The 24,627-nt window shown below is 37.0% G+C and overlaps 2 protein-coding genes across 2 annotated transcripts in view; one reads left to right on the top strand and one right to left on the bottom strand.

Moving 5' to 3' along the window:
* Positions 1-7,488, top strand: part of CENPU (centromere protein U) — an 11,033-nt gene extending 3,545 nt beyond the window's left edge. The window contains exons 4-11 of the mRNA XM_010002451.1: positions 2-79; positions 1,165-1,237; positions 2,133-2,250; positions 2,651-2,729; positions 3,675-3,722; positions 5,000-5,061; positions 6,503-6,659; positions 7,351-7,488. Coding sequence (XP_010000753.1) covers positions 2-79; positions 1,165-1,237; positions 2,133-2,250; positions 2,651-2,729; positions 3,675-3,722; positions 5,000-5,061; positions 6,503-6,659; positions 7,351-7,488 — 753 coding nt within the window. The remainder of the gene's footprint in view (position 1; positions 80-1,164; positions 1,238-2,132; positions 2,251-2,650; positions 2,730-3,674; positions 3,723-4,999; positions 5,062-6,502; positions 6,660-7,350) is intronic.
* A 720-nt stretch (positions 7,489-8,208) lies between these two features.
* On the bottom strand, positions 8,209-23,986 carry PRIMPOL (primase and polymerase (DNA-directed)). The gene is made up of 12 exons (XM_010002505.1): positions 23,807-23,986; positions 22,641-22,732; positions 20,986-21,127; positions 20,016-20,163; positions 14,059-14,322; positions 12,654-12,816; positions 11,512-11,609; positions 11,027-11,113; positions 10,835-10,943; positions 9,651-9,733; positions 9,521-9,567; positions 8,209-8,514 (listed from the first exon to the last, which is right to left on the bottom strand). The coding sequence occupies exons 1-12, from the start codon at positions 23,984-23,986 to the stop codon at positions 8,209-8,211; spliced, it is 1,719 nt and encodes a 572-aa protein (XP_010000807.1).
* Positions 23,987-24,627: the final 641 nt, after the last annotated feature.

Raw genomic sequence — 24,627 nt, 5'->3', positions numbered from 1 at the left:
TCGCTCGACAACGTCTGGTGATGATGATCAGAAATCCAGCACAGCTGATCCTGAAGATGAACCCCTGAAGGAGAATGTGGTACAGAGAAAGTTGCATGAGTGTATCAGTCTATTTAACTTACTTCATGCCATCCTTGCGTTAAGAGAGTAGGGGAGGGCAAGACCTTTAATTTGTTTCTTAATACTTCCTTAGTACTGAATTGTGTGCCAGATAATTAATCCTCCAAGCATTCTTGTGAGATGGCCAAATGAAATGCTTAGAGCTACAGTCATCATGTCAGTGGGGAGCATATTAGCCAGGTGTCCCTGTGTCCTGTAGCCCATTCTCTTGCTCATTTTGGAATATGTTCTTTTCTTATTTCAAATATTTCTATTATATCTGGAATATATATTCTTAAAGAATGGCATAGTAACTGAATATAAATCCCTCATGCTTGTTCAGTATTGAAGAAAGAACATATTTATGAAAGAATTGCACTTTTTATTGATAAAATTAATTTTCAATATATATTAGAATTAGACAAAAAACACTTGGTTTTCGACTGACACACGTAGACTGCAATTAATGTAAAATGCTTTTGGCTGACGTAGCACTCCAGGCACACAGAGTAAGAGTTAACTCTGCAGATCTGGGAAAGCAGGCCTATGTTAAAAGAAGATACGCCATAGTTTGCACAGAAGTTTTTTTACATACTGAAATTCATTGGAACTGTAACATTCAGTACAGAAGTGTAGTCTTCCATCAGTAAAGTGAAGCATTCTTGTGGAATTGCTGCTTTGTGTCTGTGTGACAAAGTGTAAGTAGAGAAAGGATTGGGACAGAATATGGGTGAAAAAGAAGGTAAGGAGGCACTGTTGATTAGAGAACTGTCAGTACAGGGTGAGGGCTGTGCTGAACTGAGGGGCCCTCTGCTCCTTAAAATGTTCCTCCTGCTGCACGGGGGTGGCTGAGGTGTCAGTCTGGCAATCAGGCAGCTGCTGCCCCCAGCAGTGCTGCCACTGTGCTGCATTTCTGGTGAAATAGCCCTAAGAAATGTCGCTGATGGTTCAGTCATCAAAGGCTGAAATACTGTCCTATGTTCTGCCTGCTTGCTGTTTCTTAGAATTTTAAATGAGTAAACCTAGGGGTTGTTTTTTTAAATTAATCTGCTTTTTGTATCACAGAAGGCTCTGAATGCTACTGAATTCCAGGCAAAAAAGAAGCGGCCTTCAGAGGAGAACACATCAGATCCTTCTGGTAAGGTAGACCCTTCAAAACTCCCATATGGCTTTTCCTCTTTCAACATGAGTGCTTTTCCACAGCTTACTGGTTTTCACTTCCAATACGTAGCAGCCTAGTGCTTCTAGAAATGTGAGGTTTTAGTTGCAGTTTTGTTCTAGACAATCTACACAATTAGCAATGGCTACATCATGGAGCTCCTGTTCCACACAGCTCTCATCCCCATGGTTTGCATCCCTGGGCTTGCCTGTTACTCCCCTGAAGGGGTAAAGCATAGGTATGCATTATCCCTCCCACGCAGCCTGGTTCCCTTTGGTGGGAAGTCTGGGTTCATGGGTACAGAGCTGTAAGACACAAGTTAGGTCACAATCAAGTACTAGAATTACATTTGGCAGCCTGTGAAGAAACATGGTTTAAGGTTTTGTGGAATTAGCTAATAACACTATTGCAAAGTTTAAAGAAACGTATTTGTACATAACTTTTTTTGAGGCACAAATGGTGTTAGTACAAAATGTATACAAATATGATATAACAACTCATGATTCCTTAAGGAGTGCAGGTTGCCCAAACTCAGGCAAGTTGTTTTTGTAGCACAAACAGCTGTATCTACAGCACACTGTATAGTTTTATCATTTGGTGTAATGATGTGTTCCTGGACTTGTCTGAAATGATGAAGAAGAAGTTGTATGTAATAAGTTGTATATAATTGATCATCCAAATTCTTAAGTATTTCCAGATAAGTCTATCATAATTGCTCAAAGACACACTAAATAGTTGGTATTTGTCTCTTCTCAAGTTTAATTTTGAACTATTAATAACCTTTATGTGGTTGTTTGAACGGTAGGCACAGTCACTGTTCTGTTGTTGTAGAATACGTACCTGAATTGTACAATGCTTGTCTTTGTTGTTTCAGTGGGTAGTCCACGTTCTGTACATGTTTGGTGTCCCAAAGAGATGAAGAGATCTCCCAGAGATATTACAGAACTGGATGTTGTTCTAGCTGAGTTTGAGAAGATAGCAGCAAATTACAAGTAAATATTCTGCTTCCCTATGGCTGAATACACAGAGTTTTTAAAAAATAAAATTACCTGTGTTTTTGCTAGTGAGCTGTCCTCTAGGGAATGCACTAGTGCCTTGTTAGATTCTGATGTTATTTTAATGATCACTAGGTTTCTGTGATACAAATATTTCTCATATGTGATCTTTAGGTGGTTTCCAGGAATTTGGTATTTTTCCAAACACAGGAACAACACAGGTTATGTTTGTCAATGTAGAAATTAAGCTCCTGCTAATATGTGAAAGATCGGCAGTTGCCTGTGCTACTTGCTGCTGAACACTGGGTTTTATTCATTACTTAAAGGAATGTTTTTGGATGAGATTTCTCCTTTACTAAACCAAATGTGTTGTGTTTTCTCCCCCTGACTTCTCCAGACAAAGCATAGAATCAGACACTTGCAAAAAAGCTATCAGTGGCTTCTGTTCTGCTTTCAAGGACCAAATCACCGATCTCGTAAGTACACCATAAATAAAATCAATGTTGTGGTAGTGATTATAGAGCTGTGTGTTATGTTGTAGTCAAAATGGCTATGGTTTTACATCATCCTGTTCACCTTTATTTTATGATACTTGAAATTTTTCTAATCACTTGTCAGGATAAATAATACTAAAATGGTTTGGTTTGTGCAGTCTCTATGCTGGCTTTTATGAGAATTGTCCTTAGACACAGTACTGTTGTCATGCAAGTACCTTGCAAAATTTTCAGCTTTTGAGAATAGGGAAGCAATAATATTTGTTATACCTAAAGCACTGTGTGGTAAAACTGGAGAGCTGGAACAGTTGAATGAGCAAACATTGTTTAAAAAACTTACATACTAGAGTTCTACAAAGTTGATGATTTAATTTTTATACTATGTCTCAGTGTTGATGCCTGGCTAAGACCTCTAACATAGATCAGGGAAAAGAATCCTTTTTTAATTAAGAGTTTGAACCTAACTGTAAAAAGCTGATTAGCTTGGAAAACTAAAATTTTTTCTCACTGATTACAAGTAAAATTCAACTTTGTAGGAGCTGTGTAAGTCCAATGGGTAAGTACTAAAACTGTAGTTCTGAGAGATTTAGAATTACTAGAGCTTTAGAATTACTGGTTTTATACATTTTACATAAACTTACAGAAAAACTATGCTAGATAATATTATGCTAATTGGTACAAGGAGTGTTAATTACACCAACTTGTGCAAGATGACTAGTTTTGTGGAACAGTCTTCCTCTGGCATGAGGAGAGAAGAAAGAATTGACACACAACTGATATACTTGTAGTCTTCCTTTGAACTAGTGTCATGGGTTTTTTTAAATAGCTTTTTGTTATTCCAAAGTAATTCTTGCAACAATGTTTTTAGGAAGATAGAGATGAAATCAAGACCCATAGTCAATCTGTAATTCTTTTTTTCCTCTGTAGATAGTGGACATTCAGGAATTAAAGAATACGAAGAAAAAAAATGCTAAGGTAAATACATATATATCACTGGGTTGTACAGCATACAGAGGTGGGCATTGAAATGTCAAGAAGTTGACTAGAAGAAATAAAAAAAAAAAAGAAATCACAAAAGTGGACCACCAGAACCACCAGAGTTTTTCTGGAAATTATCTGAGTAAATATGATAGATTGTAGACTCCATAAGGAAAGAAAAAAGAAGGAATGCACATTAAGATGTGTAGGAATCTATGGATGTTAATTACATATTTATTTATTTTTTTTAATGAGCACTGGTGAGGCCTCTGGAGAGCAAATTAAATATTGAGAGTTAACCTTTAAGAAACTTAGATGAATATAAAATCTAGGAGAGCAGCAAAGATGGTGACCTGTGAGGGTAGAATTTGATTGCTTTGTTTAAAGGAGCTCCATTCCCTAGATACATGCAAACTTTCTGTTCAGAGGAAGGCAGTTCCCCTGTTCATTCAGAGTAGTAGGAGACTGAAAATGTGACTGAGGCTGTCGACAGGAGGACAAACTAGTGTAAGAGCAGAAAGACATTGGAGTGGTTTCATCAGGAGAGGTGAATGCCCTGCAGCAGAGGGAGATTCAAGAGCAGGTTTGGCACTGTCTGCTAGAGGCCTTCTGCCCAGATGAAGCTCTTCCACAAGCTTTTTGGTGACAAAGTAGCTTTTAACAAGTCAACAGCAGATTTATTCTGGCAAGTGGCCATTAATGTGCTCAAGTCTTGTTAATTTCAGGTAGATATAAGCTACTCTGCATGTGAAATTAACATTTTAATACACATCTAGCACTCACAGCCACTCGGAGTTATCTTCATTTTGCCTCAAATACATTAGTTGCTAAATTTAAATTTATTATTAGCTTGTTTGTTTTTTTTAATTGGATGTTGTATTAAAGAAAGCTTAATTATGCTCATCTCCCTGGGTATGGCAATTGGACTGAACATACATTTCTATTAGCCTGCATTTTTAAAACAGAAACAAACAAAAACCTGCTAGAGTTGGTCATGTTTCAGTTCAAAATGTCACACATTTCTCTTGTATGCTCATAAATCCAATGTTCCTTAAGAGAAATTTTGGATGGAGGTGACAAGTCTGACATTTTAAAGAGCTTTGAACTGTTTGAAATACAAAGTACGACAGCTTATAAGGTCTGATATCTCGGAATCTTCCACACCCAGAATTAGAAGTATAAAGCATCAAAGAAAAAAAGCCAATGAAATTTGAATTGTTTGCCTTTGAAGTTACAGACACTGTTTCAGAGGCTTTTCTCACTATTTGTTTCAGGTAATAACAGACATCAAAAAGAAAAGGCAGCAACTGTTGCAACTCAGAGAAGAGCTAATTGGGTATGTTTCTAATAATGCACAGTAATAGCCTGAAGAGCTTAAGGAGTCTGCTATTTTGAAAGTAACTGGTTTTGTTCTTCCAACTCTGCTTCTGTTCTCTATTGTTTTCCATTTTCACAAAAGCTCCAGTTAACCTCTCCTTTCCATATTTCAGTTGCCCTAGATAGCCATTCTTGCAAGTTCACTTAAGTAACTACTAACTGGTGTTTCAGACCATATATATGTTCACAAGAAAAACACTAACATTCCCCTGGAAATGCAAAAGTGATGAATCATAAATTTACAAAACTAATACAGAGGTCTTTTTTCGCTTAGAGGTTGGGGAATGTGCTTCACCTCTGCAAATTGGCAGGGATGCCTCTGCATACATGGTTTGCTTCCATCTCATGTGGCTGCACAACTCCCCTTCTCTAATTTGGGATTAATCTTAAGTATCACTGAGATACACAACAAAAAAGTTATGTACTTTGGAGGAACCGCTAGAGTTCCCTAAATCTAGTTGGTTACTAGTGACAAGCTTTATAGTGAAGCTGGTTAGGCATTAGGAGGAAATTGTTTAGTGTGAGGGTGGTGAGCTACTAGCACAGGTTGCCCAGGGAAGCTGTGGGTGCCTCCTCCTTGGAAGTGTTCAAGGCCAGGTTGGATGGGGCTCTGAGCAACCTGGTCTAGTGGGAGGTGTCCCTGCCCATGCAGAGGGGTTGGAACTAGATGATCGTTAAGGTCCCTTCCAACCTAAACCATTCTGTAATGTTAACTGTAGGGAACCCCATGGGCTTGGATCTACTAAGGCAGATTAAAAGCCATTTCTCATTGGCCATGAGAGTTGGGTTTTTTTGTACTGTGGACAGACTTCACTCCAAGAACTCAGTAAAAGCATCTCACAACATGGGTTTGAACCCTCAAAGACTGAAACCTGTCTTCTCATTTTTTAATTTGCTGTGTTTTCATCCTTTTATCATCTTAAAGAGATTTTTGCTGCAAGACTGTTAAATAAAAATAGCTGTTGATGCTCAGTTTTTTGAGTGCTAATTTAACAGATCGAGCTCTGGTTTTCTTAGGCAGAGTAGTAATTAGTTTGTAATTCCTCAGTGTGCTTCAGGGTAAGCACTGAAGACCTCAGCCTTCAAGCAGGTGTGTGCAGGAGCAGAACACTGGGTGCTTAAGAAACTTCACTTGAAAAACTTAATTGCTTAAGAGATAGAGTGGTTATTTTGTCAGACTCAAAAGTGAGATGTGAGGAAAAGTGTAGGGTTTTTTTGTGGATTTGGAGCCATGCTCCTGTTGAAATATGCTAGTTAGTCTAATGAAACAGTACATAATGCTAACCTACGCTTTGTATATCTGACAAACCTTTCCCTTGAGGCTTCAAAGGAAATATGTTTGTAGTTACTCATGAAATAAAGATGCAGTAGTCATCAAACAAAGTCTCCATCTTTTTCAGAGCTGAACAACAACTGATAAAACTACAAAGAGAATATGCAGAGATACAGGAAAGGAAAACTTCCTTGAGGCAAGCAACTGAGTTACTTGCTGATTTAAAGGAGCTACAGCAAGACTGTTTGGATTATAGAGAAGAAAACCCAAAAGAAGAAGTGGTAGTAAGTACATATTTTGTGTGTGTTTCTGAACTCTTCTGGATCAGCCCCTCTGCTTTTTTTTTTCCCTGGACACATGGGCATTTCTCTTAATGTTTAAGTTACATTGAATAGCAGTATTTTGTTCATTGTCTTTGTGGAAGCAACTGGAGAACCACTGCTGTAACTGTAATGCAGGATCTCTTTTTTTTTGCTGTCATGTTACAAACTAAAGTATTTCAGAGGGGATTTTGCTGTCTTGTGTCAAGGAATTCAAAGGACAGAAGCAGAATGGTTCTCCTCAGGACTAATATTTTTAAATAGAAATTGAAGAAAGATTAATGGTGACAAGTAAGCACTTTCTTTTGCTGCTATTGTTGAAAGGCAGGGAAAGCTCTGGAACTTGCCTGTCTGTTCTGTAAGGTGTTTAATGCTAGGAACCACACTTGTGTTTCACAACCAGATGAACTTCTCATGTAGTCTCAGAACTCCTTTGCCTTTACCATGGCTCAGGACCTGCTGTGGTGGTTTCTGTTGACAGTGCTACTTGTCTGCCATGTGTGAGAAAATTCTGTCCTTTCAGAAGACCTTAAAGTTGGCACTTCTTCCCTTTGAAAAATCAAATGGCATCATTTCAGATAGAAAAATCATCTACATGTCTGTATTTGTTTTCCTCTAAGATTTAAAAACGTTGCCTTTATTTCCTTAACAACAGTATGGAACTTCCAGCTTACCTGCTCTTCTGGTGGAGTCACGGAGAATTCTAGGAGCAGAAAGACACTTTCACAATATTAACATGAAACTGGAAGAGGCTCTGGCTGCACAAAGAGGAAAGTCATCAAACAAACATTAAGTATTTTTCAATCAACTTTTTGACATTAGACCATTAGAATGGTCAGTGCTTAAAGCTTGTTTAATCATTGTTGCTGTGTTTTGCTTCAGATAAGTCAGCAGCTTAATCAGAGACTAGCAGAGACTATCTTTATACTGTCAGATGGTCTGTGTGAGAACCTACTCAGATGGTCAGTGAAATTTAAAAAATAGCAATTTTAGTAAAACTTGTGCTCTGTTGACAGTGTCAGTTTCTAATCTTGGGCTATTAAAGTCATGTGATATTGAAAGCAATATATACTTTTAAAAGAGAACACACACACATTGGTTAAAATATTGATAGACTAATCTTTTTTATTAAATTTGTATTTTAAATAAATAATTTAATTCCATTTCTGGAAGTAATCTGTTTTACTTGGCTTATCAGTAAAACTCAGATGTACAGCTAAGAAAAGAGACACTATACAGAAGCCAGTATTAAAAGTGCTTAAAATTGGTGCAGCATTCATGACAAGTTTTCAGTCCAGTACTCTTCAGCCCCTGTGTAATCTTTTGTGATCACCTTGTGCTTGCCAAAGATCATCCAGCTGTGCGGATGCTCGTTTGTCACTCGGTTCTTTGTCCCACAGCTCCAGAAGAGCATTTTTTTTTAAAACATCACAGTGTCTTTCACTGAAGGCGAGTGACGCGCATTGTGTCACAGCAGGTCTCATTGCTTGCTGTCTGCTAGCCACATCTGTGCCTAGCTCTCTTCTTTATTGCATGTGTCCTGTTTCCCTAAAACTTCCAAAAGAACTTCATCAGGAATTTCTTCCATGTCATAATTCAGACTATCATTTGCAGCTTCAGCTAGTTCTACATCTTCAGTAGCTTCTAGGAAACAAGCATCATCGCTTGCATCGTCCCACTCACTGTCTGACAACAGGATGTTTTGAGACAAGCTTTTTTCTAGAGATTCTGAGCTTTCTGTCAAGTCTGCTGCATTAGAATGTGGTGTTACTTTTTCTTCTGTGTTCCCCCTTTCATCCGTTAGTGTATATTCTTCTTCCTTTTTTTGGAAAAAAAGATTACTATTTAGTCCATGTGAAAATGGCCTTCATGCCTTTAACTGCTTTGGCCTGAAAGCCTGAAACTCTTCCTGTCCTATACAATGGATCCCCCAGAAAGCTGGCCAACAAGACAGATTTTCCAGCAGGTTAATTTACAACCATGAAATCTGCAAAAGCCAATTGTCATTGGAATAAAAACCTGCTGTTTTTCTAGCAAAATACAAGTAGTGTGTTATATACAGCTCCTTAAAATCATACAGGTCAAAACTGATTTCAGTGTCTCTTTAAAGATCCTGTCAGGATCTGAAAATGCATTTCAAGTATACTTTCCAGGAAATAACACTTAATAGCTATTGTTCTGCTTAAGCAGAGCTTAACATGCCAATCTGCAGCATAAAAATTGGAAGTGAAAATTTGAAAGTTGCAAAGAGGTCAAACTTATTGCCTACCCGGTGGAAAAGCTTTTATGTTCAGGGCTTAGAATCTAGGTGCAGTATCAGGTTGGTTTAAACATTGTACCCATGTGGGTAAACATAAACTGCTTTAATACACTAAATGGAGTTAAGCGAACAATGTTGAGGGTCACTGATGCAAATTTGACTGACTCAAGTGTTCCAGGAGCAGTTCTGTTTAGCTGGCCCAGCATGTAGTCAAACACGCACATCAGAGCTTAACTTGGGCAGTTTTTCCATTCTGCATCTACAGTGGTCTTACGTTTTATGCACTGGGAATTGCTGTTCAGACCAAACCAGAAGAAAATACTTAGTCCCAGGTGAAGTCAGGCTATTCAGTAATTTAGATTTATCTGTGCTTAAAATTTTTGTGCTAGATCTGCTGCTGGAGAATTTAAAAAGCAATACATGGAGCTACCACACCAGCACAGCTGCTTTGGGTACTATTCTTCACCAGTGTAAGTAACAGACTGCACTAGTGAGGCTTTTCAGTGGCTCCCAGAGGCAGCTTTACTCACCAGAGCTTTACCACAGCAATAGGACAAAAACATACCTCTTTGAAAAGAAAAGGGAGACGTAGCTGAGGTGGCAATGGAAAACCTAAATCAGATATATAGCATTAATTAAAGTTAACATTCCAAAAAGCATTAAGTGTAACTGCTTTGAAATCTCACAATACATACTTTGTGATTTGAAGTTACTTTCTCTGCAGACTGGATCATGACATTTTTGATACCAGACCTCCTTCTTTAGATCTACCAGAATCCTAAGAAAGAAATAGTTCAGTTGTTAGTACATAAGTGAAGAGAATGAATTCAATAAAGAACTCACACCGGTTTGTTTGTCCCCCCCATCTACAGATACTGCTTTCATACTCTGACATACTTATTACATTCCTGTTTTGTACAGTCTTCTTTCTTTCAATAAACTTCAGGCTTCTTAACTTTAAAAATGTGTTTCTTACAAGACTAACATTTGAAAATGAAATGTAGTCAACTTCATTACATTGAGCTTAGAAGAAAAAGTAATTGAAGTAACTTTAGTATATAGGAACCAACTGTAAGGGAAGATTTTGTTGCTGCTGTTACAGATCATTTAATTATAAAAGCTAGATAAAAGCACTATTTCCTGTCAACTGATTAGACAACCCAGATTTTTCAGCTGTGCTTTAGAAACACCAAGCTTCAAGCAACTTGCTTGAGAAATATCAAGTTCATCTAGTGTAGTGGCTGTGGAATTTTTTTTATACCTGTATTTCTCAAAAACACATTTCTTTCAGTTATTTCCAGTGTTATGTAGACTTATTTTTAAGTTCAAATATTTCTAATGATATACTGCAATTCTAATGTCATTTAGAAAACCTGACTTTTCAACACGTATTTTGCTAAAACTAGTAAGTCTGAGCCCTTGTAGAGGCACTGGCCAAATTCACCTTGACTGAAGGGATGGCAAGAGTAGTTACCTTTGCCATTTTAGTAACATAATGTAATTCAAGATGCACTGTAAAGGAATTTAGAAGTGGTCTGTTTACTTTCTCTTATTTCCAATTGTTCAGCTTCCTAGCTAAGAAGTAACAAATCATGGTACCACTTAACAGCTTTCATGCACTCTGACTTGTATGTTAGTATGTTTAGGCACATATTTTTAAAAGCATGAAGATTTCTTCACAGAAAGAAGTTGGGGGAAAAGTTGCGCTTTTTTTTTTTTTTTTTTTTTTTAAAAAAAAAGGAACAAAACCCCATTATGTCCCCACAGAGCAAGAAGAGTAGAAACTGTAGCAGATGCTGATTCTATCCATAAGGATAGAATAGAATAACAGTTGAGCAGGAAAATAAAATGGTTTAAAGTGAATAGTTAAAAAACATACATGATATTGTTACTTTTGTGAGCTCTTCCAATATTTTCACACCAACGGTAACCAGAAATATCATATACAAGTATTTCTTCCAGAGAGAAATAATTCCATCGTCGTATCCCTGGGGGGGGAAAAAAAAAAAAAAAAAGTATTTAAAAATACTGCTGTGGAATGCTAATTTTTAAATAGTAAGGGGGTCTTTACCTCCTTGCACTCCATCTTTGTTAACCAAAGAACGAACAAAACAATCAATTTCTGGATATGGTGAATCCTGATAACCTTCCATGGAATCTGTAAAACCAAGACCACAGATAAATGTCATTTTTGGTTTTGTCACTGTAATATGTAATTGTTGCACATTATATGGACAAAAGACAGAAAATGTACAGAAATTACACAAAATCTTTAAATAAAACCAGGGATAAATCCAGTGTAATTTCCTGCAGATACTGAAACTGAACACCCCTCCCACAAGGTACAGGGGAACTGGGACAAAGCAGGACAGCTATGGGAGCAGGAGGGGAGGGTAAAGGGCATCCAAGCACTGCAGAGCATCCTGCATTCCAGCTGTATTCCCCACCCCATGCAGAAAGCTAGCAAATCAAAGCTCTTCTGGAGCTAATCAAGTGTGTAAGTCACAGCACATCTAATTCGAGCACTTTCTATACGGTAGATAAGGCTTGAGATACCTCTACTGCTTCTGGTAGTTTTACTGTTTATAAAAGCAGACATTTTCCTTTCTTCCTCTGAAAAGACAGATGTCAGGACATGCGTGTCATCCCTCGCTCTGAAGAGAGAACACAAGGGAAAAATATGATTGTTGCAGCCTACCACAGTATGGCAGAACAGGACAGAGTCCTGGGCAACCCACTCTAGGTGGCCCTGCTGGAACAGGGGGGTTGGACCAGACAAATTCCAGAGGTCCCTGCCAACCTGAACCAGGTTGTGACTCTCTGCATTACCCTTCTCTACCCCGAAGCACTTTTTCGTCTCGTTTTGATGGTTTCCTCTAACTTCTACCAGCAGAGGGCAGGGCTTTTTCCTTCTGTACAACAAAATTCGGTTCCTGCCAAAAATCCCAGGATCCAGCCATTTAAAGACTGCAGTACTACTCCTGCAACATTATTTGCTCTAGATGTAATAATTAAGCATATGCACCCTGGGAAAGTTTTCACTGTATTTTTCTTCTTTTCCCTGCTGTATTACTAGCTGCAAGCCAGATAATCACACAGCAGAATTTCTCATCCATACTCATGACAGACTAAGCCAATACACTACACAATTTATTCTACAAGGCTACTGGCATCTGTGCAGGATAATGAACATGTCAAGATATAAAAAAAAAATTGTTACGACAAACATGTTTTAATAAAAATATTATAGGTAATATCATAAGGATCAATGTACCATTTTAATCTCCTTTCTGCTACAGTAATGATCATTTTAAGAAACAGTCGGTGCAGTGCAAGATGTATCAGGGGTTTAGAGTAGATACAGAAAACTTGATTATTATATATACTAGTATTCACCCTAATTATGGTTATATTTTGAGTGTGTACACACAGGTAAGGCACAACTCAGAAGCCATACCACATGTTGTGTTCTTTAAACATTTCAAAGTAGGCTTAAAGAAAAAACAAACCTGCATCCCAGTAATTTTTTTTCTTCAAAACCAAGGAATTCTACTGGAAACTCCTAAATTACACTGTAACCACAGTCATTAAATAACTGCCCATTTATAGTAGTTATTTCTAACTGCTGCAAGACAAAATAAACCCACTAAAATCTGTATTTTAAAGTATCTTTGCTTCCACTGAAATGAAACAATTACCTGATGTTGCAGATCAAAGAGGAAAGAAAATATGCTTCTTCCAGGGAAACACTGTCTTCACAGTTAGGGACAAATTTATTATCCTCTGCTATCTTCAGAATCACATTTTTTCCTGCTTTTGATGATTTATACATCCGGAAATTTCTATTCTTTGTATAAACTCCTACAGAAAAACAAATACTTCTTAACATAACAATGCTGCTAGGATTTAAGATACTAAGTATGTGTTAATTAGTTTTCCTTAGACCCAGCTGGGGGTCTAATGAATGGACAAAAAAAACTTGCTGACTTCAACTCACCTCCCATAAAAGAAATGCAACAAGGCAAGATCATGCACTATTTGTGGGTTACATTTGATTTTCATGAAGATAAAAGACCTCATAAAACAATAATGTCACATCCCTTTCTATCACAGCAGCCTCACAATAAAACTCAGTATTCCAGCTATTTTAATTTTAGCCTTCCAGTTTTGGAGTCTAACATAACCATCCTCCATATTTAATTGGGACTAACATCAAATTCTTAAAAGGTTAAAAATTTGGTTTTTTAAATTTCCATCCATGAATATGTTTGAGTGGATTTTGATCAGTGAGTGTAAAGTAGGGTCACCTTTGGGCCACCATTTCAACAACTCGGACATACTGAAAAGGCCAGCAGTAACACTGACCCTGAATGCCATGATAAGAATTTGAAGGGGTAGGGGTTCTTCAGAGAAGTCTGAGAAAAAAACAGTCCTTAAATACCTAAACCACTGCTGTACAAAAGAGTCCTAAGCTATGTTCATTTCACTGAGATGGGGCAAAAATGCAGAGAAACCAGATACGGAAATGGAGAAAGGTGCAGCTGTAAAACTTCAAACCGACTATGGATGTTGTGCTTCAGCAGATTTTAAACATTTTAATAATACGAACAGGCTAAGCACAACTGGGGCATGAAGTGCCCAGCCCCAAATTCTGACATTTAAACCTAAAAACTGCCACTCCAAACTGGGGAAGAAGGCTCAATTCATGCATGCAGAACAATATGGAATGCCACGTCTGTAAGACCTTGTTCCACAATCAAGCAGCTTGCCGTTCAACTGAAATTGCCAAAATGCAGTACATACCACTCTCTTTTAATTTAAATAGAAGCACCAAGTCCAGATTTAAGAGTTTCTTCAAACTTCAGAACAAAGTAATTAAATGTAGCAGTACAGGAAGTGCCATGGACCAAGAATCTAAGGCTCCTTTAAAAGTACAGCATTTATGAGGACAGTTTCAGCACATTATATGTGTTTTAAATTCTGACCATAGGCACAAAAATAAGAACAGTTATTCTTACTCTTTGTAATCAAAGATAAAGGAACATCTCCTTTTGTAACCTTTTGTGCATTCCAAAGAAGTTCCAAAGTACTTCTTATATTTACCTAGATCCACAAAAAGTTGCTGGTGTCCTTCTTTATCATTTACTATTAGAAAGAAGTATTCTGAATTTTCTCCCTGGTGTGATGTTTCCATATCCTTTGTTTTGTGAGCAATGGCTGGCCAGCCTTTGGAAAAAGAACCATCTAATCCAAGTGTTTCTGCAGAACACTGGAAAACATGTCCTGCTCCTTCTTCTGGAATCACAACAGGAGCTTTACTCTCCATTAGCCTTATGGCAGGCTGCAAAATGGTTCTCACAAAGTTACCTCAAAAACAAAAAACCACAAAAGCAGATGTCATTTCTGAATCCAGAAAGAACTTAATAGTTTCTGTGCAAACATTTAACAGCCAAGATGGAAGTGGTTTGAGTTTGGGGGGAAAGAAGGTTCCCCTCTTGAATTTTTTAAAAGAATCTTTTGGACCAGTCCAGTGCACAAAACGGTTCTTGTTAGTAAGAAAGAAACCCATGCTTAACAAGATTTTTTACTAAAACAGCTTTTTTTTTTTTTTTTAAACATAAAAAAAATGAACAATTGTGTGTATATTGATTGTATCATGAATTGTATTTGCTATTTTACTACTAAGAACAGAGGGAACTGGGAAGTGAGCTGGCTTGGCAATCACCTCTTTGTAAATCAAGACAATATGACATAGCAGAAGTGCACAGGCTGTCACTACATACCCAAACTACATTCAAGGACCCAATAAAAGTGCAAAACTGAAATAAATATCTTTTGGATCTTTCAAAAGAATTTCACTTAACCATACATCTATACCACTGCAGTTCCTAAAGCCTTTGACAGACAAGGTCTCCAGCTACTCCCATGCTTGGAGCACAAATGATCTTGACTAATGACTAACATGAGGAAGACTTTTGCACTGAAATTTCTGTGAACCTGAATTTTCCACTAGAGTGACAGAAACTTACTGAACAAATTCGATTCAGGTCTTCATGCCAGCTTAGCCCAAACATTTCTGTGTATGAATTAGACTAATAGTAAGACTTACTCAAATGTTTAATGTAGGACCATTTTGTTACTAACAATGATATAAAAAATAAGTAATAAAGGTCCTTTATACAATGTAGTTTAATTTAGTATTTCAAGTACCACTTAGTGAAACTCCACAATACAAAAATAAAGCATTCATACAGCTTTGCTATTACACAACTTAATTTTTTAATCCAAACATAGGTAGTTTTTAATCATTTTTGTAGAATATTTTTATAGTAGTTAATGTCTGCATGCAATGACACTACCAAGCTCAGATTTAGGATTCTGAATATCCTGTGATTGTCCCTCTCACTACTTCTCACATAAATTTCACTTTCAGAATAATTAAAAAGGTTTACTTGCAGCTTCATGGTGTATTAACTGGTGTCAGAGTTTGACCAGGGCTACTTGAACAACAAATTACTTTTACAAAAGTATTTTGTAATGACTTTTCAAACTTCCAATATTGTAATGCAAGTTCCATTGTACTTCAGCCTCTGCTAGATGGTAACTACAGAAAGACAAAAGGAAACCACGGCCAAATTATTTGCCAGGAGAAAGAAGAGAATAAATACAGGTGTGGAAGAAAAAAATATGAAGTGAAAGGAATACTGGCAAGGAGGATTCTGCTGTTGAAGCTTCAATGGAGAACCTGAAAGAACATGAAATATCAGTCCTCCTATGCTACCCATCAGCAGAATGACTCAATAGATCAAGCATTAGTATCACCATCTTCATAATTCATTCCAGGACTACTGAAGCACACAAATGATTCATAGACATTTTTAACCCTGTGTGTTCAAATAGACACACACATTTCTTAGGTTTACAACAACAGTTACTCAGATCTTCAATTCGGGGTGTAAATGTCCCTTTTTCAGAACAGAGGTTTATTGCCATTATCATAAAAGCAAAAGTATCTTTTAAAGTCCTGGTTCACCACTTCCTTTTTTTTATACATGTAATTAAGTAACAATCAATCTGGTGTCAGAATAGCAAGGTTTTTTGTCAGTGAAAGATTATTTGGGGAGTTCTTTATCATTCACACATATCTCTGTTTCTCTCTCTTCCCATTTTAACTGGTCAGATGTAGAACCAAACCCTGTGCTTCACAATTTCGATCCTTGAATGTATTTTGCATTTTTATATCTAGGATGTTTTTCAGTTGTGTAGATCAATGACAATTTCTTGATCTCCACAGTTTTCCTGTGGATCTATATGATCTCCTGTGCTTTCTTACATAAATTATGAACTCACTCTCTGTATTTTAATTCTAACTAGTACCTAATACAAAATATTGTATACTAAATATTTTAAATCATACTTATTAAGCTCATGCACTTTATGCATGATCCCTGACATAAAATGCTTACAAAACAATATCTTCCAAGATGTGAGAGTTCACATTCTAGTTTATCCCACATAAAAACTACCTTGAGTTAGAGGTATTTATTAGACAGAACACAATGATTAGTTTTTAAAAAAAAGACCTACATGTGTCTGAAAAATATATTACCCCTTTTAAGTTAAATATTAGACAAAATCCTTCTATCAGAATATATAGTATATACGGATTTTCATATAGATTCTGTAGAATTACTTTATTAAGTTATCTGCTTTTTTAGTTACTATTTACTACAGCAGAGTATTTTGCATAAAGTACAAACCAAATATGCTTTAATCCAGGTTTGCCAAGCAGGTTATTAAAAAAAAATTAATGAAAAGTCTAGACTGCAATAATTCTGGTCACATGCATGAATTTAACACTGATATTTCAGATGTCAATTATTAAAAAATCAGTTTTTACTGTGACTTCAACTGCTTGTTAGAAAGGCAAAGGCAGAACACAAACAACACAATCTCTAAACATATTTCAAGTGTGACAGTAAAAACGTCAAATCCATATCAGGGTGGAAACGCAGAACACAACTAATGGACTAGAACAAACAGTTCCCCCTTCTACTGAGAGAACTGACTCATGTAACTGAGTTATCAAAATCATAGGCTAAAATTGCTGTCATAACAAATTATTTACCATCCATGTATTTCTTACGAGTTTTAGAGTGGCAGAGGAGTTAAAGGCCACAGTTCTGAACTAAAAACTGCAGTAATCCCATCCAAGTCTGTGGGGTTTGCAGCTGTTACCATGGTCTCACATAAGAACTCCTCTGTGTCACACTGGCGCTGGCAGGCAGAATTACAAGCATTTGCTTATAACTTTGGCAATCTGCTTAGGCTGCCCTGTCAGCTACTCCTCAAAAGGTTTAGGAATACAGATTCCACTGCTCTTCGGAATGAGAAATACGTCTTTTAATGTTAAAAAAAGCTGAAAAAAAAAATTCTCTGAGAAATCCTATGGCCTCTTTGTGTTGGAGTGAGGATCTGAATTTTGTTCTGAAGTGATGCTTAGGGCATGGACCACATGTGCATGTTAAAAATATTGGGGAAAAAAATGTTGTATGTGCAGGCAGGCCCACAAGATCCAGCCTCTCCCTGCAGTGCTTTGCTCGTCCAGCTGTTGATGCTGACAAGACCTTTCATAGATTATTCTAGAAAGCTGCACAAAACATGTCAATCCTACACAACTTTGATCCAACAGCACTTGTCCCCATGAAATAACTACACAATTCAAAAGGACAATAAGATTTTCCCTAGTGCTGTAATGGGCTAGAAAGAAATCCAACACAGTGTCATTAATGACAGCATCACAGTCCATCTTCCCTGTGCTCTCTACAATCCCCTGCTAGGACACACACAGTGCACAGTAAGAAGCTATTTATAAACCAGAGGTTTCAAAGAAAAAAAGAAAAAAAGATAAAAAACAAATACAGTATAAGCTTTACTCAAGAGTGAAATGAAGGAAGGAGCAAAGCTAAAAAAAGAGGTAAGGGTGAGAAAGGAAGAGGAATACACAAAGACAGTCAGATTGTGACCAAGCAGATAGCAGAATAAAAGCAGGAGCATGAGTAGGACCAATATTATGAACCCAACATCCTATAAACCCATAGTTCTTCCTATTCTACAAGCAGTGGAAACCCGCTAAAGTAACAAAGCACACAATTTATTTTCCTCTGATACATCTTATGAAGAATGCTTGAAGGAGCTGGGAATGTTTAGTTTGGGGAAGAGGAGGCTGAGGGGACACCTCATCAGTCTCTACAACTACCTGAAAGGTCATTGTAGAGAGGTTGGTGCTGGTCTCTTCTCACACGTAATTAGCCACAGAAAAAGAGGGAATGGCTTCAAGCTGCAACAGGGGAAGTTCAGACTGGACATTAGGAAAAAGATTTTCACAGAAAGAGTGGTCAGACACTGGAATAGGCTGCCCGGGGAGCTGGTTGAGTCACCATCCCTGGATGTGTTTAAGGGTCGTTTGGATGTGGTGTTGGTGGATATGGTTTAGGGGAGAACTTTGTAGAGTAGGGATCATAGAATCATAGAATCTTAGGGGTTGGAAGGGACCTTGAAAGATCATCTAGTCCAACCCCCCTGCCAGAGCAGGGTCACCTAGAGTACGTCACACAGGAACGCATCCAGGTGGGTTTTGAATGTCTCCAGTGAAGGAGACTCCACAACCTCCCTGGGCAGTCTGTTCCAGTGCTCTGTCACTCTTACAGTAAAAAAATTTTTTCGGATATTCACTTTGAACCTCCTATACTCCAATTTACACCCATTACCCCTTGTCCTATCACTGGTCATCACTGAGAAAATGATGATGGTTGGACTCAGTGATCCCAAGGGTCTTTTCCAACCTGAGTAGTTCTGTGATTCTATGTCATTCTGCTGCTGTTGTCACAGCTCTTCCTGAACACAAACGGTAGAGCTAAACCTCACAAATCTAAATGTCATGCCTTCTAAAAACCCTTGAGATTATTAAGTTACTCTAACACAGCATTTCTGCTTCCTCTCCCTCACTCTGTTTGAAACAAACATGGTAAGAAACAAAAGTTAAAAAACAAACACTCAAATATTAAGAAATCGCAAAACCAAGGCTGCAGGTGCAATGTTAAATAACTCCAAGTTCAGCAAGTATCAGCATTTGTAGGCTGATACAGATTTTTATTCCACCACTGGGCAAGCTGTTTTCCATTAGTTCCTACTTCACTCAGACAAAACTCAGCTGATACCCTATTGTGCCCTCATTGTTTAATTTATGTCTGTAAGTCTGCTATACTGCACCCATACACAATGTATGTACAAGAAGTAATAAACTTTTCTTAATGGTCTCACCATGAGCACCTCAGTGAGTAATGGAAGAGAATTACAGAATTATTTTGGTTTGAAAAGACCTCTAAGATCAGAGTTCAAATATTAACCTAACTATACCAAGGCTGGTGGTAATAAACAGTATTTTAAAAGTATGTTCAAAATAATTATGTGAAATGATGAGGTATACTTATTTTTTAAAATTGAGTAAAGACAACTTTGAACTGGCAATTCTTTGTATTACAGTTGCCATATCCCACGAAATCCCAACTTGTATCAACAATTAAAATAGCTTTCAGCTTTCTCTTAATCGTGTTTATGCACAGGTGGCTTGAAACCACCTTTGTCCTGCATTTCTGACCCTGAGTAGAGCACAAAGCAACTGTGTTTGCAGCTAATAATCTTAACTTTAATCGTTAAGACTGACATTAACCTGAAAATGAAGGAATTATAGCCATATTGTAAAACAATTCTCAAGCCAAAAGCCAGTCTTGCCAGTAATTTGATAAATAATACACACAGGCACAAAAAATTTACATTTTTGCAAACACAAATGCTAACTATAGAAAAAGGAAGTAGGAGATGATCTGAAAAATAATAAGGCTTAATGAAATAGAAATAGGTAGTCATTTCTCCTGGGACCAGATACTGCTTTCCACATGCAATTCCATTAAAATAAATACTCAAATGTGAGATAGCATTGTACCAAGTAAAAAAAATCACCCTTTATTTCTAGGTGTAAGAAAAAATAACACACTTACCAACATGAATATTGTCCTTAAATACAGTCTTTTGTGGTAGAAATATTAAGTGGCGACTAAATTTTTCATCAGTACTGGAATCTAAATTCAAGACATCTTTGGCTGCACAAGTCACATCATAAAATTCTTTTAATTTTTGGCTGACAAGCTGAAATTATAAACATTAATTAGACTATTTTCTCTAACCTTTTTAATGGTTGTATCTATAAAACTTAACACAAAAGCAGATTCTACTTTTTTTTCAAGGTTTTTTTTTTTCTCATCTTGAGCATACAATTAATTTAAACTAACTCATAACATAGCAAATTTCAACCAAACTTGACACAGATTGTATTTCCTGAAATAAGCAAATCATTGCATACGCTAACAGTGACAATCTGAGCAGATTTGCAGGTTTTGAGGTCAAAGTCTAATTTAGTGTCTTTATCTTCTGTTTTTTTTCCACGACAAAACAGTTCACACCCACAGTGACAATGTTTGTAATGCAGGCTTACCTAGAATGGAAGATAGAGGCTATCATGATGTAAAAGGCTGTTATACTAACTTGCTGTTATAATTTAGCTAATTACTGGTATGACCCAATGAACACTAAGGAGAAAACATAAGATATCTGGCTCCAAAATAGCTTCAAAAACCTTCTATAAACTAAGCATGGACTTATACATGTTTAGGACTAGGACTCAGAACTTAAGGGTCTGGAAGCTTAGGATTTTAGCATCTCATGTCCCCCACACTTCACACTCCTTCAGTTTTACAGCTTCTAAGTGGCACAGGACATAAAACAATCTGCAAAAGCAACCCCGTATCAGTAAACTGACAGTACACACTAGCATTTCAACAATCATCATTCTCTGTTTTCTCTTTTTACTTAAAGGAGAGAGCCTTTGCTTTAATTTCATTTTACTACAGAATAATCAAGACAAATGGGTAAATACTTTGATTTCATATTAAACCAATAAATGCATATTACCTCAATTAGCTTTGCAACCATACTCTTGCCATCTGCACCAGGATTTGCTGGTTTGTAGAATTCCAAATCAAAATAAAGTTTGCAAGCAGTTTTTTCAGGAATTACTTCATAGCAATGCATAAGACTTGTTTTATAACCTTTCCTAAAGAAAAACAGAACCAAGTCACAACTTCTCACAATAAACACTATGCATACTGATCAGTTGCAAATGAAGATTCCACAAGTCATAGAATCATAGAACTATTCAGGTTGGAAAAGACCCTTGGAATCACCGAGTCCAAGCATCATCCCTACTCTACAAAGTTCTCCCCTAAACCATGTCCACCAACACCACATCCAAATGATCCATGAACACATCCAGGAGATTGTTGGGCTAATGTTAATGGTCTGGGCTTCAACAAGGCCAAGTGCCAGATCCTGCACTTGGGCCACAACAACCACTCCAGGCAACACTCCAGGCTTGGGGAAGTGTGGCTGGAAAGTGTTTGACAGAAAAGGACCTGGGGGTTCTAACTGACAAGCAGCTGAATATGAGCCAGCAGTGTGCCCACATGCCCAAGAAAGCCAGTGGCATCCTGGCCTTTATTAGAAATAGTGTGACCAGCAGAAGCAGAGAGGTGATTGTTCCCCTGTACTCAGCACTGGGAAGGCCACACCTGGAGTGTTGTGTTCAGTTTTGGGCACCTCAATTCAAGAGAGATATTGAGGTGCTGGAGCGAGTACAGAGGAGGGCAACGAAGCTGGTGAAAGGCAATATTGTTTTATTTTTCAGTCAACCACCTGAAATAAAAAAGTAGCAGCCCTATAATGCTTTGAAAAATTTGTAACTAAAGTCATCATCAAATACCAACAAAGATACCTGTCTGGCCTAGAATTTAAGTTTGCAAAGTACTCTCCTCCCATCCTCCTCTAAGTCTTACCATTCATACTGTCAACAGAAATGCTTTTAAGAATGATGGAAACTACAGTAAAAAAACTTAGTAAGTTATCACTCAAAGGTGTTAAGCACTAAAAATAAGATTAAACAGACTTTTTAGAACTAAATTAAAAATTAATATGATTTTCAAATTAAGAAAAAAGCAAGCTTAGTTTTCATATAAAAACTGACTCTTAGATTTTGTTTACTTTCGTTGCTTTATTGTCAAACAGAAATTGGGGAAAAAAAAGTTCAACACACGATCAAATTATCAATACTTGAAACTACATAACCATAAAGTGGTAACTGGACATTTGTACTAATGCCCATTTAAACTGATATATGACTAATCATAGAAATATGTTTGTGTCACGTGTTGCTATGAGCCCCTGAGGAAAGCTGACAGCAAAAGCAGTTCTACTGCTATTAGATTTAAGTTCAGTAGACAGGGTCCTTAATTCCCAGGAAATAACAGCAGTCTGCACCTCAAAAGAAAATAAAAGTTATTTAGTTTTATGTGGGGCTGCTTCCCACACCCTCAATAGAATTGATTGGTTTGTCCTTATACAGATTTTCCCCATGGACAAGATCAAACCTCTGGCCACCCATTTATAGCTCTGTGCTAGTCAGAGCAGCAGCTACTGGGAAGAGCTACCCAGTAATAGCTATTACTAGATAATTGTATAACAGTATATCACTACCTTAAAGTAAAGCATAGGGTACCATTTTAAATACTCACGTGTAATAAAACCAAAGCTCTTTATATGTCGTCACAAGGTAAAACCTCTGACTACTTTGTGTGCTCTTTTCCAAGGCAAATACATGAACATCCTATTAAAATAAAAATATTGAAGCTTTTTTATTCAAAAAAACAGTTAACACCTTACAAAGATCCTATTTTACATTAGTTTCTTTGGTTAAAGGTTTGTAATTATGAGAAAACTGTAAGTAGATCACTTATCCTTTTTCAAACCAAGTAGCACCTGTTTTTAATTAAGAATGTCATTCTGATTTCAGTTACATGAGTAAAAATCAGAACTTTTCTTTGCTGTGCATTACTGTAAACTCTTGTTTTCTCTGTAAAGTTGTCTTTTTTTCTGATGCATGGCAAATGCATCTAACAGGAGGAGGAAAAATGTCCTGAAACGAACAGTCGTATGGATAGGATGGCAGCATATGGCTTTATAGCAAATATTCTTTATACTTTGTATCACTGAAATCCAAACATGGAAATCTGAAAAGAAAATAAACAAAAAAAAAAACAACCCAAAACACTCCCAATCTAGTGAGAGTGCATTTTGGAAAACACTGTCGGGATTACTTACATTTGTAAAACAGTGGGAAGATACCCTAGTACTTACTTTAAAAGCAGTGATCAATTTGAAAATTATTAAATGCAGAGAAACAAAGACAGAGGATATATTTTTGCTTCAACACTTATCTGGCTCATCACTTCTTACCATCTGACCTGGATACCACTGGAGAGTTGTATTGTTTTTGTCTCTTGTCTCCTTTTTTCTCTTTTCTTCCTCAGTTTTTCCTTCCTCTTTCTTCCTACTCAACCCCCCCTACCTTCCCACTCTCCTGCCAACCTGACAGCTTCCTTACCTTCAGAAGGAACAAATCTATCACTACAATATTACCAAAAAACACTTCTACTGCTAGAGGTTCACACCACATATCAATTTGTATGTTAGAACTAGTATTTCTTAGAGCTACCTCCAGTCTAGCATGACTCCTACAAAGACAAGAAACCATACAACAACAAAAAAACAAAAAAAACCCCAAAAAATAAATAAAGAAAAAGAACTTCTTGCAATCTGATAAAGACTTTACTGTCAACTCAATTTTTAAGTTCAACCTTTAAAGTACTTAAACAGTAGAGACATTCACCTAACAATTTACCTCTTTGCAGGTTTTTACATAATCAAAAGCTTCAGCCTGTCGATAAAATATTTTCCAAACAGGGGATGGCAGAAAGGGCTTGGACAGTTTTGGTCTATAAACTGGAGGAAGAGGATTTCTTTCATAGTGAGATGCTAGTTCTTCCACTTTCTTCAGTCTTTCTTCCCATTTTCTTTTCATTTGTCCTAAAGCATTTAAAAATAGTCAAATCAGTATCAATTTCTGTTTGTGACTCACTTTCAATGTACCTGTACTTACCACTGTTTTGATCCTAGTTTTATTGAACATACTCTATTAATTAACTGAGAGTAGCCAATATTCCAAATCAACACCCAACCTTGCCATGATACTAATTTTATCATTAAATGTTCCACTCAGATCTGGAACTAAAAGATCTTCACACTAATACTATTAAAGACAAACACAACTGAATAGACACAGTAAGGGACGACCTAAGAAGTTTAATTGTTTTTTACAGAATGGTAGTACATTCCTCCTTAAAAAGTATACAAACTTTGTATTAATTAGCCACACAACATTAGTTACGAGTGAAAAAAACTTGCTTTTTTCTGCTTTATGGCTGGAGAAACAAATGACATAATAAATCTGAATGGACAGTCCAGCACTTAAGTTCCTGAGAAAAAATAATATTTCAGTAACCCTAGCTCTGAGCTCTGTATCTCAAAGTGAAAGAACTGGAATCCAAAATGAAGGCTCTATTCTCCACTGCCAACCATTGCAATTGACCATTAATACATGTCAAGTACTTTCTTGCAAGCTTATGATAGCAACCTTATCTCTTTTCAAGAAATAGCACATGG

This window comes from Chaetura pelagica, unplaced genomic scaffold (genome assembly GCF_000747805.2).
Source record: "Chaetura pelagica isolate M959 unplaced genomic scaffold, ChaPel_1.0 scaffold67, whole genome shotgun sequence".
NCBI lineage: Eukaryota > Metazoa > Chordata > Aves > Apodiformes > Apodidae > Chaetura > Chaetura pelagica.
Note: the sequence above shows the minus strand (reverse complement) of the source record. Positions and strands in the feature narration are given on the sequence as shown.

Coding starts and splice junctions, on each gene's coding strand:
- PRIMPOL (XM_010002505.1), bottom strand. CDS start 23,986: ATGAAAAGAAAATGGGAAGAAAGACTGAAGAAAGTGGAAGAACTAGCA. Junction 11,610..12,653: donor TCTTTGATCTGCAACATCAG/GTAATTGTTTCA, acceptor TTCTCTCTTCAG/AGCGAGGGATGACACGCATG. Junction 11,114..11,511: donor AACTACCAGAAGCAGTAGAG/GTATCTCAAGCC, acceptor TTGGTTTTACAG/ATTCCATGGAAGGTTATCAG.